The following is a 17,993-nucleotide window of genomic DNA, read 5'->3' on the forward strand; positions in this document are numbered from 1 at the left end:
AAAGAGAAAAATGGTAAAATGTGAAAATAGTTTGAAAAGCACATGGTATGAGAAGAAGAAGTTACTGCTCTTATGCCCAGATCACCTTCCAACAGCAATTCACGTCAGTGCTAAAACTAAGTGGCAGCTCTGTTTCAAAGCACTGTGGAGTTGACTGCACACAGTGCTGGGCACATGGGAGGCTATCCATAAATAGGTGATGAAAGCTGGAGTGTGTGGCCCCTGCCTGTGAGAAAATTTAGTAAGACACACTACACAGCTCACTGTAGGCCTGGAGTAACGTGTTACAATTATGTCCCCAAATTATACAGGTGAGGATCTCAACCAGAGGAATCTGCAAATTGTTCGTGACAGAAGTAACCACTCAGATGGGCTTTGAAAGATGGATATGATTTCTATAGACAGATATTGGAGAAAGAGGTGGGAATTCCAGGCAAAGGGAACCATGTCAGGAAAAGCAAACAGTAGAAACATTTGGGAATAAGCACATAGGCTGGCTTTGTGGTGAAAAAGAAACAACTCTCCACCTAGACAGAAGATCAGGCTGGAAAGGTAGATGAAGGCCCAGAGCCTTGAATGCCACAAAAATCAGCCTTGACTGGACCTTCTATAGAAAGAAGGTGAAGATTTTTGAGCAGGGAGTAACAGCTCCAGAGCTGCACTGGGACATTTCAGCTGTGGTGTGAGGTGCTGGATTCAGAAAGAGCAGCCAAGAAGTCCTCCAGAAACATTGCTGACATTCCAGAAAAATTAGTGAGAGTAGTGACAGTGGGGATGGAGAGACAATGCAGTCAACATCAGCTGGTATCTTTCCAGAAATGCTTACCACGTTTACTTGTAAGCATTTGGGGCGGTAACTTCCCTGCCCAAATCACGCAGGATGTGCCAATGAAATCAAATCAACACTCACCGGCATGAGCAGCAAATGCCACTCTACCTTTAATATTTATCCGTTTCACTTAGATGTCTCTTTATTTTACTTAAACAGAATTAGGTAGCAAGTAAAACAAACAATCATATTTATTCTGCCAAGTTTACCTTTATCAGCTGCTTAAATTGTTTTTAACTGATTTGAAACTGATTTTGTTGCTTTTTTAAAAATTATTTTGTTGCTTTTTAAAAATTATTTCAAAAATTATTGTTTAAAAACTAACTAAACCCTAGCCCCAACCCTAACACTACCCTTAAGAAGAAAGAATAAATCGCCCATACAACCTCCACCTAGACAGAACACTTTCGTCACCAGGATTTCTTGGCTATGTGCCAAGCAAGACTTCCTATAGCTGTAAATGTAAGCCCTTATTAATCTGTATTCTGTTATCATGACTTAGCAATGATGTACACACACAGTCCCATGTATCAAAAGCACATACTTGCAATTTCACATAAATATATAGCATTTTATGTCAACATCTCAGGACTCCATCGTCTCAAGTCACCCTCCTTGCCTCTCCTGTGGCCTAGAACTCATGCTGTCTCCACCACACAAGTGCTGTCGGTCTCTTCAACAGTCCCTGGAGTTTCCCCTTGCCATTTCCATCAGGTTAGCCATGCCCAAAGTGAGATTTATGAAATGTGGATTTTGTCATACCCCTCCCCAAAATCCCCTGTTGGAGTGCCACTGCTGGAGCACAAACACCAGACTCCCTCCGTCATTTATTGGGCTTTCCCTCCCCATCTCTGAGGCCCGAGGCCTCTCCCTCTCCCGCTTGACTGAAATACTTCCGTTTCCTGGAATGCCCCAGCCCACCGCTGCTTGCTCTAATCTCACTTCCTAGTTGGGATTCTCCCAACTGTCAGCCTGCAGAAATCCTACCCAACCTGCCAGACCCCACAGAAGCAGTATCTTCTCTATGAACCGTGCATCCACTTCTCAGAGGGGCTGGCCCTGCCTTCCTGGGTTCAACCTCCACACACTCAAGTTCACCATGGACTGCAGAGCCTGGTTCACCCCTCCAATGCCCTTCTACACCAGCACGCTGAGCCACTTGAAGGTAAGGATGCCTTGTGATTCATTTTTCTGTATTTGGTACCCAGCACATCTGATAAAAGTCTCCATCAGCGATGATGGTACATGAATGGATTCGTTAACTAATTTCACTCTTTTTTTTTCATTGAAGTTTCAAGTATACAACACAGTGGTTCAACAGATACCCATATTATTAAATCCTCACCCCCACTAGTGCAGCTACTGTCTGTCAACACAGGAAGATGTTACAGAATCATTGGCTATATTCTCCATGCTGTACTACTACCCCTGTGACCAACCTACATTGTGATTGAGAATTTTTGTGTCCCTTTATCCCCTTCAACCTCCCTCGCCCTTGGTAACCACCATTCACATCTCAGTGTCTATGAGTCTACTGCTGTTTTGCTCATTCTGTTTTGCTTTGTATTTATATTTCACAAATAAGTAAAATCATTTGGTATTTGTCTTTCTCCACCTATAATGCACTCTTTTCTTAGCCATTTCCCCATTATTTGTCAGTTAGCTTGTTGTCCCTATTTCACTGGTATAAACTTTTCTGTCCATTCTCTCCTTTGTATTATTTCCTGGGAATTTGTTTCTTAAGCAGAAATAGTGTAAGAACAGTTTTACAATTCTTAATTTATATTTTACCATGTTACTTACCAGAAAGACAACCATCTCACTATGCCAGCAAGCAATTTGTGGCTGAGTGTCCCCTACCCCTGCACATTTTTTAAAACTGTTAATTATTTTTTAGTGAAATACAGGCATACCTCGTTTCATTTTGCTTTGTTTTATTGTGCTTTGCAGACATTGCAAATCTGCAAATTGTAGTTTCTACAAATTGAAGGTCTGTAGCAATCTCCGCATCAAGCAAGTCAATGGGAGCCATTTTTCCAACAACATTTGCTCACTTTGCGTCTCTGGTTCAAATTCCTGCAAAATGCCAACCCTTTTCATTATACCATGCTTGTTATGGTGATCTGTGATTCAGGATTACTGCTCAGTGACAGCTCAGATGATGGTTAATATTTTTTAACAATAAAGCATTTTTTAATTAAGGTATCTACCTTGTTTTTTAGATGATAGACTACAGGACAGTGTAACAGAACTTGTCTGTGAGCTGGGAAACCAAGAAAACCATTTGATGGCTTTTCTGCCATACTCACTTCACCGCAGAGGTCTGGGGCAGCTGGCAGCAGCTGGGGGTGCGCCTGCTCAGCCGCCCTCCGCCATTTCTTCCGCAGGCTTCGGTTTCCCACTTCCAGCGTGCGGGAAGCAGAGCTCCTGATGCTGCATCAGAGGGGAGCTGGCCACCCGACAAGCCACAGGCCTGCGTCCTCGGCCGGCTCACCACGTGGGCACTTTGTCGGCTCACCTGGTCACAGGAAGGGTGAGCACAGCACAAGACGCTATTCTGGGGGAGAGAGGCCAAGTTCACACTGCTTTCCTGACAGCACATGGTTATCATTGTTCTATCTCATCACTGGTTATTGTCGTTCCTCTGTCCCCGCGCCACGTGTACACACTGCGCTTTATCACAGGTGTGCGTGTGCAGGGACACCAGAGTACCTATAGAGTTTTCTTTGGTGCTATCCGATTTCAGGCATCCCCTGGGGGGACTTGGACACCTCCCCTGCAAATAAGGGACACTAGTGTACCTGTTTGGGAGTAAATTAAAGCCACTTTATTTCATAAGAGCCTTTTTCTCTGTGTATATGATGTCCACATCTCCTTATATGTAATCTGTTTGCTCACCCGCTTCCCGAGTGTGTAGCAGCCGGGCACTGCCTTAACTATGCAAGGTGCCCTGGGGAGTGACAACCTCAGGCCCCTGGTCTCAACCACCTGCAGCCACCCTGAGCATGTTATTTAACCCCTGTGGGCATCCATTCTTCCCTCTGTAAAGTGGGGGTAAAAACGGATTGTAGCTTTGCTCAGTATTAGTAAACCTTAACCAGTTATGCTTATCAAGTATATTTTCCTCATTCTCATGTTTCCTCTTTTAAGTGCCTAAAAGAAGATCCAGCATATAGTAGGCTATCCAATTTTCATTACTCTTTTGACATGGAATTCTTCAAACTGTTCTGAAGTTTTGTTATAGATACTGAGGTATGGATTCAAGTTAATTCTTTTTGGTACCATTATCTAACTGTGCCAGTAGCATTTATTAAGGACTGTATTGATTTCCCACTGTTTCTTGTTTATACTTAGTAATATATTGTGTATAAAATGTATTTCTGGGCTCCCCTTTTTATTCCATTGATTAGTATTTATATTTTCAAGCATCAGACCTTATTTTTTTAATATGTTTTAAAACCTGAAAAACTAGGCATAGCACAAGAACAGACCCATAGACCAATGGAACAGACTAGAGAGCCCTGATATAAACCCAACCATATTTGGTCAATTAATATACGATAAAGGAGCCATGGACATACAATGGGGAAATGAAAGCCTCTTCAACAGCTGGTGTTGGCAAAACTGGACAGCTACATGCAAGAGAATGAAACTGGATTATTGTTTAACCCCATACACAAAAGTAAACTTGAAATGGATTAAAGACTTGAATATAAGTCATGAAACCATAAAACTCTTAGAAGACAACATAGGCAAACATCTCCTGAATATAAGCATGAGCAACTTCTTCCTGAACCCATCTCCTTGAGAAAGGGAAACAGAAGCAAAAATGAACTCATGGGACTATAGCAAACTAAAAGTTTTTGTACAGCAAAGGACATCATCAACAAAACAATAAGGCATCCTACAGTATCGGAGAATATATTTGTAAATGACATATCCAACAAGGAGTTAACATCCAAAATATATAAAGAACTTACACACCTCAACACCCAAAAAGCAAATAACCTGTTTAACAAATGGGCAGAGGATATGAAGAGACAGTTCTCCAAAGAAGAAATTCAGATGGCCACCAGACATGTGAGAAGATGCTCCACATCACTAATCATCAGGGAAATGCAAATTAAAACCACAATGAGATATCATCTCACACTAGTAAGGATTGCCAGCATTGAAAAGACTAAGAACAACAAATGCTGGCGAGGATGTGGAGAAAGGGGAACCCTCCTACACTGCTGGTAGCAATGTAAGCTTGTTCAACCATTGTGGAAAGTGATATGGAGGTTCCTCAAAAAACTAAAAATAGAAATAACATTTGACCCCGGAATCCCACTCCTTGGAATATACCCAAAGAATACAACTTCTCAGATTCAAAAAGACATATGCACCCCTATGTTTATTGCAGCACTTTTTACAATAGCCAAGATATGGAAGCAACCTAAGTGTCCATCTGTAGACGAATGGATAAAGAAGATGTGGTACATATATACAATGGAATACTATTCAGCCATAAGAAAGAAAGAAATCCTACCATTTGCAACAACATGGATGGAGCTGGAGGACATTATGCTCAGTGAAATAAGCCAGGTGGAAAAAAGACAAATGCCAAATGATTTTCCTCATTTGTTGAGTATAATAATGAAGTAAAACTGAAGGAACAAAATAGCATCAGACTCAGAGACTCCAAGAATGAACTAGTGGCTACCAAAGGGGAGGGGCGTGGGAGGGTGGGTGGGGAGGGAGGGAGAAGGGGACTGAGGGCTATTATGTTTAGTACACATGGTGTCGGGGATCACGGGGAGAACAGTGTAGCACAGAGAAGGGACATAGTGGATCTGTGGCATCTTGCTGCACTGATGGACAGCGACTGCATTGAGGTATGGGTGGGGACTTGATAGTATGGGTAAATGTAGTAATTTCACATTGTTTTTTTCATGTGAAACCTTCATAAGAGTGTATATCAATCATATCTTAATAAAAAAATTTTTTAAAAACTAGGCATAATTATGACTGTTTAAAAACCATGGGGTTTTTTGGCTCTTAATTATCGTTTATCCTCTCAAGTTGTTGGGTTCCATAAAATCTTCTATGGGATACTAACATCAATATTTTATAAAATGTATACATGAATTTAGCTAATAAATTACTTATTAGTTCATTCAGCTATTAGTATTAACTATTGGTATTTTTAGTAGTAGAGTGCTCTATCTACTCATGTCTTCCTTTATTTTACCAGAAGATGTTTTGTGTTATAAATCTCTGTCCTAACTTAAATTTCTATATACTTGTGATACATCCAGTGAAGATACTTCTTTTATCCTAAAAAGATACTTCTTTTATCCTATTTCCTGTATAATCACTAGTAAAGAGAAATGGGGCTGATTTTGTGAGTTCACCTTATAGCTTGCTGTTTGGCTAAACAAACTGACTACTTCTAGTAGTTTTTTAATGAGATTCTCTGGATTTTTTAAATAAGGAGTTGTGTCCTCAATAAAATACTTTTTAAGAGGAGTGACTTTTCTACATAATATTTCTTACAAATTTTTTCCAACTGAACTCTTGGTTTCATATATATGTATACACACACACACACACACACATATCTCCTGTCAAGTTAAAAAATTTGCTTTCTAAAACTAGTATTTTAAGTATGTTCATCTAAAACAGATTTTGGAATTTATTGAATGGCTTCTCAACAGCTATGGAAATAGTGAAATAGTTTCAGTATTTTTCTTGCTGAAGTTTTAGCTTGATAAATTTTCTTGGGAACAGCTTCAATTTCCCAGGCTAATCCACTATCACCTATAGTGGATTATTCTTTCCTAGTATCAAAATGTTTTCCAGGGCCATATTTATTATTTTTAATAAGGTAAATTGGTCCTAAAATTTTTTTAGTGTTGTATTTTCATATTTGTGGGTGAAAACCCTATTTGCACATTAAATGAATTAAAAACCATATTGTCACTTGATATTGTACAGCTATTATATATCCTATAACCCCTGTTTTCAAATATTTGGAATAAATAGGATAGATTTTTAATGCAATATCAACTTCTATCTGCTTAGTCTCATGGAGACAAAATTTAATTCTTAGAGAAATTAGATTTTGTGGACCATTTTTAAAAACTGTCTGTAACCCTTCATTATCTTACAGATAGATATCATCTATCTGCATCTTATATTCTCTTTGAACCAATACTCCAAATTATTCTTGGCATGTGTTTGCATATTATCAATGAAATTGTAGTTTTTTAAATACCACCCTGCATATTTCAATACCTAAGTTTCATCTTTTTTTGGCATTGTTTTTTACTTTCCCTTTTCACTTGCACTGTTTTTTAAATAAACCCTAAATGATTTCCCTTTACACAAAATCAAAGGTTATCTCAGACAGCTGACCTGTCTGTCTCGTGTTCAGTGTGATCTTCACAGTGAGTCTCAGGGGCGCCAGGGAGCCCAAGATCTGGTCAGAATGGGATCTTGTAGAGACAGTCCTACACCATCACGTTTCAGAGGCCATGGCAGACCCTTCTTTTCATGCAGGGGCAAGTTCCCTTGTGTGAGTGAATTTTTACACAGACCAGGTGCTAGATCAGGGAATTCTGGGCAGGAAGCCATGGATTCTATTCTGGGAGAGAAAACTGACAGAAACAGCATGGGAGCTCAGGTGCCCAGCTGACCAAACTGGGGTCCACAGCATGGCCCTTGTTCAAGCGGATGTCAGGAGCAGGGGCTCACGGACAAGGCTCGCCAAGTAGACTTGCCACCCAGCTTGTGGATTATAGGTAAATTTAGTCTACACTTGTACCTGGACACCCCATCCCAGCTGTGCAGTTTGCTCCTCCTAAGGCAACACAGAGAAGAGGCTTTGGGATCAGGCCAACCTTGATCTGTGTCTCCACTTACCAGTTATGAGGAGAAAAAATTACTTAACCTTACTTTCCTCAACTATAAATGAAGATAAATATAGTACACATCACACATGGTTCCTTTACAGATTAAAAAGAGAGAAAGTTGGAGAAAATGCATGTAAAAGCACCTGAGACATAAAGAGCCCAGTGAATCTTAGTTAACATGGTTATTATATCCAGACAGTGAATGGGAAGGGGTAATAAACTCTGCTTCCAGCCTGGGCTTTCCTTGGTTCTGGATCTGGAGAGAATTGATATTCCACTGACCTGAGCGAGGCTGATCAAGAGCAGCAGGAACAGACACTGTTCTCTTAGTCAAAGACATTAGAGAGGGTCCTCACTGCAGAGCATGCCTTTGTGTCCAGCTCACTGCTTGCCCAGTTCTTTATATGTACTAGGCACTCAGTTATCAAAGACAGAGAAAAAAACACCAACAGTGAATGCTCTGCTCAGAAAACCACTGTTTTCTTCTCCCACATTTGCCAAATTTCTCCCGCTTTCATTTAAATCAAAGGATTTTGTTTCCAGAAACTTTTCACCTTAGCTTTTTTCTGACTCTGTTTCTCAGTATAGTCCCTCACCTGGTCCTTCAGAGATGATTACACATATCTTTAGGTCTGCTGGTTTTAAGATGAACAGAAATCAGCAAAACCAAAAAAAAAAGCACATGCATCCAACCCTGACTTGTTCTCCCAGCCCAGCAACTGCCTCCTGCTTTACTGTTTGAATAACCTCTGGGTGTCTGATCCACCCCCACAGCTCAAGTTTGAACTTAGAACAAATATTTGTCCCATTTTTGGACAATGTTTGAGAGATTTCTTCTTCTCTTTTCTTCTTTTTAAAAACGAACTGTGCTCTTCTGCTGGTCCTTTGAACTTGGTTTGGTGAGGAGTGGACTTCTCCTGCAGCAGAGGACTTGGCAAAGCCACCCAGCAAAATGAAACGACTCACGTGCTTTCTCATCTGGCTCTTTGTTTCTGAAGCACGAGCCTTCGAAATCCCCACCAGTAGACTTCCAGAAGTAAGTACTTCCAAAAGACCCCTTGCTGTTGGTCTATACCTATGCTCAGTAAGTAGCCTGTTGCTCTTCAAGGACTGTATCCTGTGTGGAATGGAAAGTTATGATACAATTCACCTGAGTAGAAGTGTTCACTGTTATACTTGCTGGAACATGTATTTACCTTTTAAAGCATTAATGGGTTTTGCATAAGAATAAAGTCAAATTCAATGGGCTACCCCTAGAGTATAGCATTTATGGAGCACAGCTGCCCACTTTTTATTGAAAAAATGGAGATAACAATTAATCTACCCCCAAAGGATGTGATGAGGATTAAATGACATATGTAAACTACTTAACAGAGTGCACACACTAGGGAGCACTTAATAATTAATAGCTAAGATGATGATGATGAAGATGTATCATGATCACTCTTGTACTAAGAGTGTAAGAAAAGTCATTACCAAAGTGCCATTGCTTTTCATGACTAAGTGAAAGACTTCTGTAGTAAGGGCACGTTAGGTATTCCTGTTATAAAGGGGAGATGGCAAGTGGCTGGCAGAGTACAGGAATTATTCCCAGGAGCTCAAGCTTCCCACTGTGCACTACCAACATGAGGAAAGTCTTGGACTGAGTCATTTTGAAAGTCATTACAAGAGCTATTTTGATGCCAGAAAAGCAACACATGTTATGGGAATATCCTAGGAGATGAAATGGCTTGTAATATCTGAAAAGTAGGTTACCTATAAAAATGCCAAAGAACAAGATGGCATATTTATTTGCAGGGAAAAAATCACTCTGTCTGCTTAGAAACTATCATATTTGCCAACACTTTAAAAACCACCAGAGTCTGTTAGAAATCTCACTGACAGAGCCAGGAATTAAAGCCAAGACATCCCAACGTGTTTATGCTTTTTCAGTCATTTCTTACTGGTATTCATTTCTTACCAACATGTTTAACTCAAGGAGATGTATAGTTCACATTTACCCAGTCAGACTCTGCTGATGCCCCCAATATCTTCCCAGTACCTTCCCCAGGTACCTATCTGATCACTGGGTTACTGTGCCCCCACCTGTGGCCCAATCACCTGGCGAACTCAGAAATGAATTCCTGCATCCAACACATTTGAAGATACTAACTTCCATTTACTCACCTCTGAGACATAGCTAGCAAACATAAATTTATTAAATGTATAAGAAAAGGGATTTCCCAAAGGTATAGGAAACATGGTAAAAATAATATAATGAATACTCTTATATCTGTCACCAGCTGCCTCTTCTGCTCTAGATCTTTTTTGTTCATAGTAATAAGCATCCTAAACTCTCTTAAGTTTGCAGAATATGGAGATCTTGTGGAACTGGCCCCAGGCAAATTCCAGTTTGTGCCAGAGAACCGGAGGTATCAGGTACAGTAAGCCTCAGTCCCAAAAGGGAAAGGAGTGACAGTGTTCATGACTGAAGCAGTAACAGAGGATTAAGATGCTTTTTGCTAGATTTTCTCAAGAGTGTGTTTTTCAGCAGAGAAGAGTCCAGCAGTTTGATACCCAGGTGGAGGCACCATCAAGGAGAAGTGAAGTGAGACCTCCACATAGCGGTCCATTAGCCCCCAAACCATAATGGGCACCTTAGTTCCTTTCAGGGCAAACATCTATGTGTTTTTCAAACCTTAAGATGATGGGATGGCTTTACTGCCTTATGAGGAAGAATTTCCTCTCAGGAGGGCATTTTCTTGCTGAGCCACACATTCTCCCTCTTGGAGCTGCTCCTGCCTTGGAGAGTAGCTCCAGAGCATGGGGGCCCTGGAGCCGCCAACAGCAGCACAAACAAAATCCTCTGGTTCCTGGGGTGGGTCCCCTAGGAGGCCAAGGGGCAGGCTTCTCCCACACAGAGCCCCCGGGTGGAAGGAGGGGGTTTGTGTGTGGAAGCAGAGCTAAGCTGGCCAACGACTTATTTTGTATGGGTGTGAATATTTAACTCTCCAGAAGTCCAGGTGTTTTGTAGACCAATAGTATTAGAACAAAACAGGCAAGTCCTCATGTCAAGGCCTTTGCCTAGCCACAGCAAGAAACCTTAGTTACTGAGAATTGCACTCAAAAAGCCTGAAAGAAGGCAACCGTTGGCCTCACTATGTCACATAACAGCCCCCCTACAACCTCAGCCACCCCAGGTCAGGCAAACTAAACTGATACCCAACACCTGACTTGTTCTTTTAAAGGCCATCATCATTAAGTGGTCACCCATCACTCTGAAGCCATGCAGCCTTCAATGCCCAGAGGACAGTGCCCCAAGTGATGATTCCTAGCATAGCCATCAGAGTACAGAATTTTCCACGTGCTTGGAAAACGTCACCTTGCTTGGCTCCAGGGCTATCCCAAGGAGGAAACACACTGAAATCCCTACTCTCATGCAGCAAGTCTAACAGAGGAGACTTGAAAATGCTTAGGGGAGGAAGCTGATCTGGTTTGGGCTGGGGGGTCTGAGCTTTGCTGAGAAAATTCTGCCTGAGCTGAGGTGTGGAGGTTGAGGAGGAGTTAGTTACATGGGGGTAGGGGACAGAGGGGACCTGGACAGTGGGAAGGCATGTCCAGAACCCTGTGGTACAATGGTGCATCCAGGTACCCACCCAACTAAATAAAAAATAGACCAGACAGATAGACAAGTTAAGGCAATACACTCATTCAAAAATATTTGTTTTAGTATTGTGTTTAAGAGCGACATGTGTGCAACCAAATAGTGGCTGAGAAATTTGTTCAGAGAAACCCACCAACAGGAAAATAGTATTCAAGAATATTTGATGTTTATGTCTCTGCTCCAATAAATGAATTGCTGCTCAGTTTGAAGACATTTTTTTCTTTTTGATTGAGAGAAAGCACTTTTTGCCCTCAAGGTAACAAGTAACACCTTTTGAAGAATGATTATCTAACTTCTTTTCACAGAGAAGTGTTTCTGGAGAATCTGGAGAAATAGTGGTAAGTTTACTTTGGTTTTGTTAAAAATTGATGCCTGAATGATTTTTCTGTTGCCTGTTATCGAGAAATCAATGTGGGTGCCTCCTTTGTCTGCACCATGGAGAACATTTACCTGCCTTTCGAAATTCCCTCTTGCCCAATTCTGTTTAGACGTGTGTCTAGAATTCAGCATGAAAGAGGACAGTGTATATGCAGCCATATATCCTGTCACCAAGAGCTGAAAATGCCCTTTCTCTTTATTTTCTCAAGTTTTGCCAGCAGCATACGTTTCAAACGTGTGTATTTATTCCAATGCAACAGTTTTTATTTCAAATATGACACCAAAGAGCCCTGGAGGGCATAAGAGAGTGCGGAAAAGGAACTCTTCAACATGAAACAGACTGATTCCCAGAAATGTCCAAAGTAGACTTTCCTATGGTGACAAAACATCAAAAGGAAGTGGTTTACACTTTGTTTTTCTTGCGAAACCTTTGTAGGAATGTATATCAATGATACTTTAGTAAAATTTTTAAAAGTTTTAAAAAAGGAAGTGGTTCACATTGGCTGCCTGCTCTGAGCTGACAGAAGCCATGGGAAGCACACATTTTAAGGGACAGTGGGGGCAAATAACTTAGCCTGAGTTTTAGTTTAGCTTGTGGTGAGCTGGATGGTAGTGGCTGAAAGGTTTAATCTTGGATGACAGTGTTTGGGGGATGACTCCTAGTATTGACATAAGCAAATCTTTTTGGAGAAAAAAGCAAACTCTAAAGGGTCCCATAATCACCACAGTCCTGGAGACACTTGCAATTCGTGGGTCTCTCCTAAAAGATGTGTGTTTTTAGTACTTTGCCATGGAACATACTGAAATACTGGCATTTTCTGCACCTGATCTGTGTTAAATCAGTAAAGAAGGATTGGCAAAGGAGGTCCAGAGTGCTCGACCAAAACCTGGGTCAAAATGATATTTTCTTTTCATGTTCTGTTTGTTGCTCAATGTCTATCAGTGCTCTCAGATTTTCTCTTAATTTAGGGAAGGGAAAGAGGACTGGGTGAAGATGAAACTGTAATAGATAAGACACAAGAGGGTAGATTGCAGTAGGGGAGCCACATGTGCACTTCTGCCCCCCTGCACCCCTGGCCAACCCCACTCTGAAGTTATAGTCAAGGCCTCTTGGCAACCCTGCAAGGCTGTGTCCTGTCCCTTGCTGGGCTCTGCATTTGAAGTTACTTCCTAGACCTTCTTGATCCAATCTTGCTTTCCAAAACCATTTTCTGTGTGTATTCTAATTTAACAAGTCATTCTTAATAGACTCAGAGCTGAAAGGCATCACAAGGTATCTCAAAACACAAGTAGATGTCCGCCTGGAGTTTGTATTCCATGTTAGAAGAATGCTTAATAATACCTGAGTTATATGCTTAACAATGTCTTAGAATTGTTCATCATAAAATCTACTGCTCTTAACATCAGATACCTAGTGAAGTTGCGTGTAGTGTTTCTGAGTACAGCTATGTTTTCTCACCCATTACAGGAAGATGTTGATCAAGTGACTCTTTATAGCTATAAAGTGCAGTCCACTATCACTTCTCGCATGGCCAGCACCGTCATCCAGGCCAGAGTGGTGAACAACTCCCCACAGCCTCAGAATGCCGTGTTTGATGTTCAGATTCCCAAAGGAGCTTTCATCTCCAACTTCTCGATGTGAGTAACTCCTATGTACAGCCAGACACTGGAAATGCTCTACTCACAGGGTCAAATCTCCTCATTGTTCCTTACTGGCCAACTGTTTCAATGGTTCTCACTCTCAAAGGACCCACTGGATGTCAAGAGTCATTGTGGGGTGGGTCCCGGTAATCTGTTTCTCTTCGAAGTATCAGAATTTGTGATACTAATTTTCAGTTCTGAGAAATTTAAGCAACCTGAAGCTTTCTCTCCAGGGACAACCTCCTACTTGCATTTTAATGTGCTTTCTTGAGGGGAGAGACATATATGGAGCTGTCCTGGCTTGCAGGAAACCATAGATGAGGGGGCATAGAGCAGTTCAGTGCCATCTGTCATGTGTTTCTCTATTAAAAAAAAAAGAACTGCTGATTAACTACAATCATCTGTCCAGTGACTTCCTCCTTTATGCCACTGCAAGTGGATTATTCAGGCTTGACTTGAATATCTCCTTAATGATAAATTCACTACTTCCCATGGCAATCCACTCAATGGGTAATGGGTCTGTTAGAATTACCTCTTATACTTAATTTCAAATTTGTTCCATTTTCTACCCGATGACTCTAGTTCCACTTACAATTTCTTTTAAATTCTCTACAAAGTACATACTGAAGTGTTCAAGGATGAAATCATATGCCGAGACTGGCTTCCAAATAACTTAGGTGGAGAGAGCAGCAGTATAGAACTGAGAATGGCTGAATATTGATAATGGAATAGCTCAGTAATGGTTTTGTGGAGGTTTCTTATATTATTCCCTCTATTTTTTGTATGTTTTGAGATTTTCGTAATAAAAAGTAGTGCTTCTAAACTACTCCAGTGCCTTTCACATAGTGAAAGTCATTTATTTTGTCCCACCTGCTGGCTTCATTTATCAAAGTTAAACATTCTCTGTTTCTCTAAGTGATTGGATGGCTCTCTACCCCCTGACCAGTTAGGTGGCCCTCACCAGAGTGTGCTCCACTTGCTCAACGTCCTTCTCAAGTTACCCAGAACGGGGCACAGGGCTCTCACTCAATCTGGATATTTTTTATTAAGACAGTAGATTAAGTTACTTCTTAGCTGGTTTTGTCTTCCATACACCAAGGCAATCAATGAAAATTGTGAGTAAATGAAATAAAGTGTTCATGTACAATGCACTATGGCTTCTAGAACCTGCAGAGCCATGTTAACTACACTTTTTAAACAGAACAAAGTCAGTGGAATCTATTTTAATAAATTATTGTTTTATTTCACACAGAGTTTACTCTGGGTATCTCTTCTTTCTGTTTTCCTTTACTCTTTTCTTTCTTTTCCATCTCATTCCATAGCAGATTTGAGGAACTGAAAGACAGAATTATAAAACATTAATTTTTGTCACTCTCTACCACTCAGTGCTGAATTTATGAGACCAGAGAAGACAGCTGCTGATCTGTATAACTGAACATTAGTTATAAATCCAGTCAAAATGTTTCTTCTGCCTTTTTATTAAGCTTCCAAATAGTCTGCCATTAGAGATTATTTTGTTTTGTCATAAAGACGTCTTGGTCTTTGAACCTGAGTAAGATTTGATGGAAATAGTGCTGACCTGGACACATGGGATCTAGTTCTAACTTGTCTCTGATCAGCTGTGTGATATGGAGGAGGTCACTATCTCATTGACTCTAATTTTTCTCATCTGAAAAGGCAAACCTAAAAGTGTGCCTGGGCAGGCATGCTCTTGGCATTTGGGATAGGAAATTACCCTCACACTGCAGAGTGTCTAGCACATTGGTGCCCTCCCATGAAGCCAGTAGCACATCTCACTGCAGAACAACCAAAAACTCCTCCACACATGTTGACATACCGCCACGGTGATAGCTAATATCCCCCTGAGCACCTTAAGTTCCATTTCAATTCCAGAATTCTGTCATTTGACTGCTCTGATCATCATTACTTGGTACAGATTGGATGACAGCACCTACAGGAAAGGCGGATAGAGGTGGAGATACAAAGAGAGGAGAGAGGCCCCCAGGAGGTGTTGAGGTGGTAGACACGGACTCTTCCTTCATCCTTCCTTACTCCCCTTTGCAGGAGAGTGTGATGCCCCCAGGCTATCAGCAGAATGATCTTATAAAACAAATGCAAGCCAGAGAACTACTGGTGTATCAATTCTTCTCCAAGGCACATTTGTAATTTAAAAAGGACACCCCAAAATAAGAAGCCTTGATCTGAAGGGTAAAACTTGAAAACAGGGACAAATTTTAAACACAAGCAGTAGTACACAAGGGAAAGCTTTCAGGATAGGAGCCTAGGTGTCCCTCTGAAGTCACACAATCAGATAAACATCTATGAAGTATGCAAATGTCTCTCTTTCAGTTTCTTCCAAGTGCAAAATGATCATTGACCCTTTTCACTAATCCACTGGGTTGGGTTGTTTGTCTGCTTTGCTAAGACTACTATTGAGAACAACTGGTGGCCTTCTGTCATTTTCTAGGACTGTAGACGGCACGACTTTCACGAGCTCCATCAAGGAGAAGACTGTGGGCCGAGCTCTCTACTCACAGGCGAGAGCAAAAGGCAAGACTGCTGGCTTAGTGAGGTAAGAGCTGGGCCAGCTCCTGCTCTTGCCCTGACTGCTGCTTCCGCCCAGTCCCATCCGCGCGTGGCAAACCAGCCTCCAGGAAGGCTCAGAGCCTTGTGGTCAGAGGTAGAATTAGGTATTCCCCTTTCTGTTTCTCAAAGTCCTTTCCACAACCTATGAGCATTGGATGATCTCAACCTAGGTTCTTCCTCCGTAGCTTGCCTTGCACGCAGTAGATGTTCTGTCACTAAATAATTTCCTGAGAGTGCAGAGAGCAACTACACAAATACAGTGATCTCGTTACAGTGCTTGCCATGTACAGAGTGAAAGGTTTGAAATTTGTTTTCATGATTTATTCTACCTTATTTTTATGGAGTAGGTGTCTTTCTCAGCATCCACTACTTAGTTTGGACTCTGTTTCTTCTTTTATAATAGTCAATAAGACACTGGGCATGCCAGACTACCCTCAAAAAGGCAGCCTTTCAAAAAACTTCAGAAGAATTTTTAGCTGATCACTCCACACACTGCCTGTCTAATCTCCTGTCAAATCTTTGTTTTCTTTGTCTCCTCCTCCTCTAGGTCCTCAAATTTGCCTTTAGTTGAGGTTCTTTTCATGTCATTCATTCATTTGTTCATTCAAAGAAAATGTGTTAAAGGTCCATCTGTAGCCAGCTCTGTCCGATTAAATAAGTGTAGGCTCTCGCTGCAGGCTCTGCTTCTGAGCTGTGCACCGGGCCAACTCTTCTTTTTCTTCAGCTACCCAGTGTCCCCAACTGGCTTCCCCGAGTTACTTCCCCATCCCAAATGGGATGATTGTGCACAGTCTCACCCTGCTTATCCAGTTCCTTAATTTTTAAAAATCATTCACTGTTTATCCTAATGCTCAAATCACTTTCCTCTGAAATGCCTGTGTTTTTTCTTTGAAACAAAACACTGCAATCGATGATCACGTTGAGTTGGATGTGTATGTGACTAATGAGGGCTTATGCTGGAAATACATGTTCAAGTTGATGAAATAATAGATTTCTTCTTTCTGAAGACTTTAAAAAATATTAAGAATCCCTAGAATGCATCTCAGATGCTGCAGAAGAAATGTGGGCTGTCTTTGGAATCATCTAACATTGGGTTTGAATCCAGGCCTTATGATTGGGTAGCTGTGTGGTTTTGAACAGTTTACTAACTCTCTGTAGGCCCATGTTATCATCTGAAAAATGAGGGTAATGATTTCCATCTTGCAGAGCTGCTGCTATATTAGAGATGATATGTGTCAAGTTCCTGGCCCATAATAGGAATCAACAACTGGTAGCTTTTTGCAGATTACACTCAAATCTGTAAAGAAGCTCTGGAAGAAAAAGATCAGGTAGGATAGGAGACTAAAACCACTGATGGAATTAAATTTACCTAGAAGGTGTTGTTATTTCTATTGTCCCTATGGTTCATTTCCATGAACAATTGAGCAGATTTGCTTGCCCAGGAAAGCCTCGAAGCCCTCTGTGTAGATTCTGGATCTTGCCCTGGATTGTGTGTGTGATGACTTACGCAGGGGCTCACACCTTTAGGGGCAGGGCTCTTGACATGGAGAACTTCAAAACCGAGGTAAACATCCTCCCTGGAGCAAAGGTGCAGTTTGAGCTTCATTACCAGGAAGTGAAGTGGAGGAAGCTGGGATCCTATGAACACAGGCTTCACCTGCAGCCAGGACGGCTGGCCAAACACTTGGAGGTAAGCGTTGGACTTGCGGGGTGCACAGTGGTGCCATGCTTACAGCTCCTTGACCCGGTGGAGACTTTCTGGTGGTCAACACTCTTTGTGGTGTTTGATGCCACTCAACTCAGCAAGGCAGTGCGGTGCCCTGGAATGATTATAGGTGGAGTCCCCCAGGCCCGTTACTTACAGATTTCCATCCTTATTAGCTGTGATAGTTTCCTCGGGCTGCTCTAACAAATGGCCCCACACTGGGTGGTTGCAAACAACAGAAATTTACTCTCTCATGTTTCTGGAGGACAGACTTTGAAATCAAGCTGTTGGCACGGCTGTTCTCCTACAGGCTCT

General features: G+C 41.5%; 1 protein-coding gene across 1 annotated transcript in view; it reads left to right on the forward strand.

The window, feature by feature from the left end:
- The first annotated feature begins 8,564 nt into the window (after window positions 1-8,564).
- ITIH2 (inter-alpha-trypsin inhibitor heavy chain 2) overlaps window positions 8,565-17,993 on the forward strand; it is a 36,465-nt gene continuing 27,036 nt past the window's right edge. Inside the window, exons 1-6 of the mRNA XM_036908166.2 lie at window positions 8,565-8,761; window positions 10,069-10,143; window positions 11,674-11,706; window positions 13,215-13,384; window positions 15,855-15,959; window positions 17,501-17,663. Coding sequence (XP_036764061.2) covers window positions 8,678-8,761; window positions 10,069-10,143; window positions 11,674-11,706; window positions 13,215-13,384; window positions 15,855-15,959; window positions 17,501-17,663 — 630 coding nt within the window. The 5' untranslated portion in view covers window positions 8,565-8,677. The remainder of the gene's footprint in view (window positions 8,762-10,068; window positions 10,144-11,673; window positions 11,707-13,214; window positions 13,385-15,854; window positions 15,960-17,500; window positions 17,664-17,993) is intronic.

Source organism: Manis pentadactyla, chromosome 3, assembly GCF_030020395.1.
Source record: "Manis pentadactyla isolate mManPen7 chromosome 3, mManPen7.hap1, whole genome shotgun sequence".
NCBI classification, from domain to species: Eukaryota; Metazoa; Chordata; class Mammalia; order Pholidota; family Manidae; genus Manis; species Manis pentadactyla.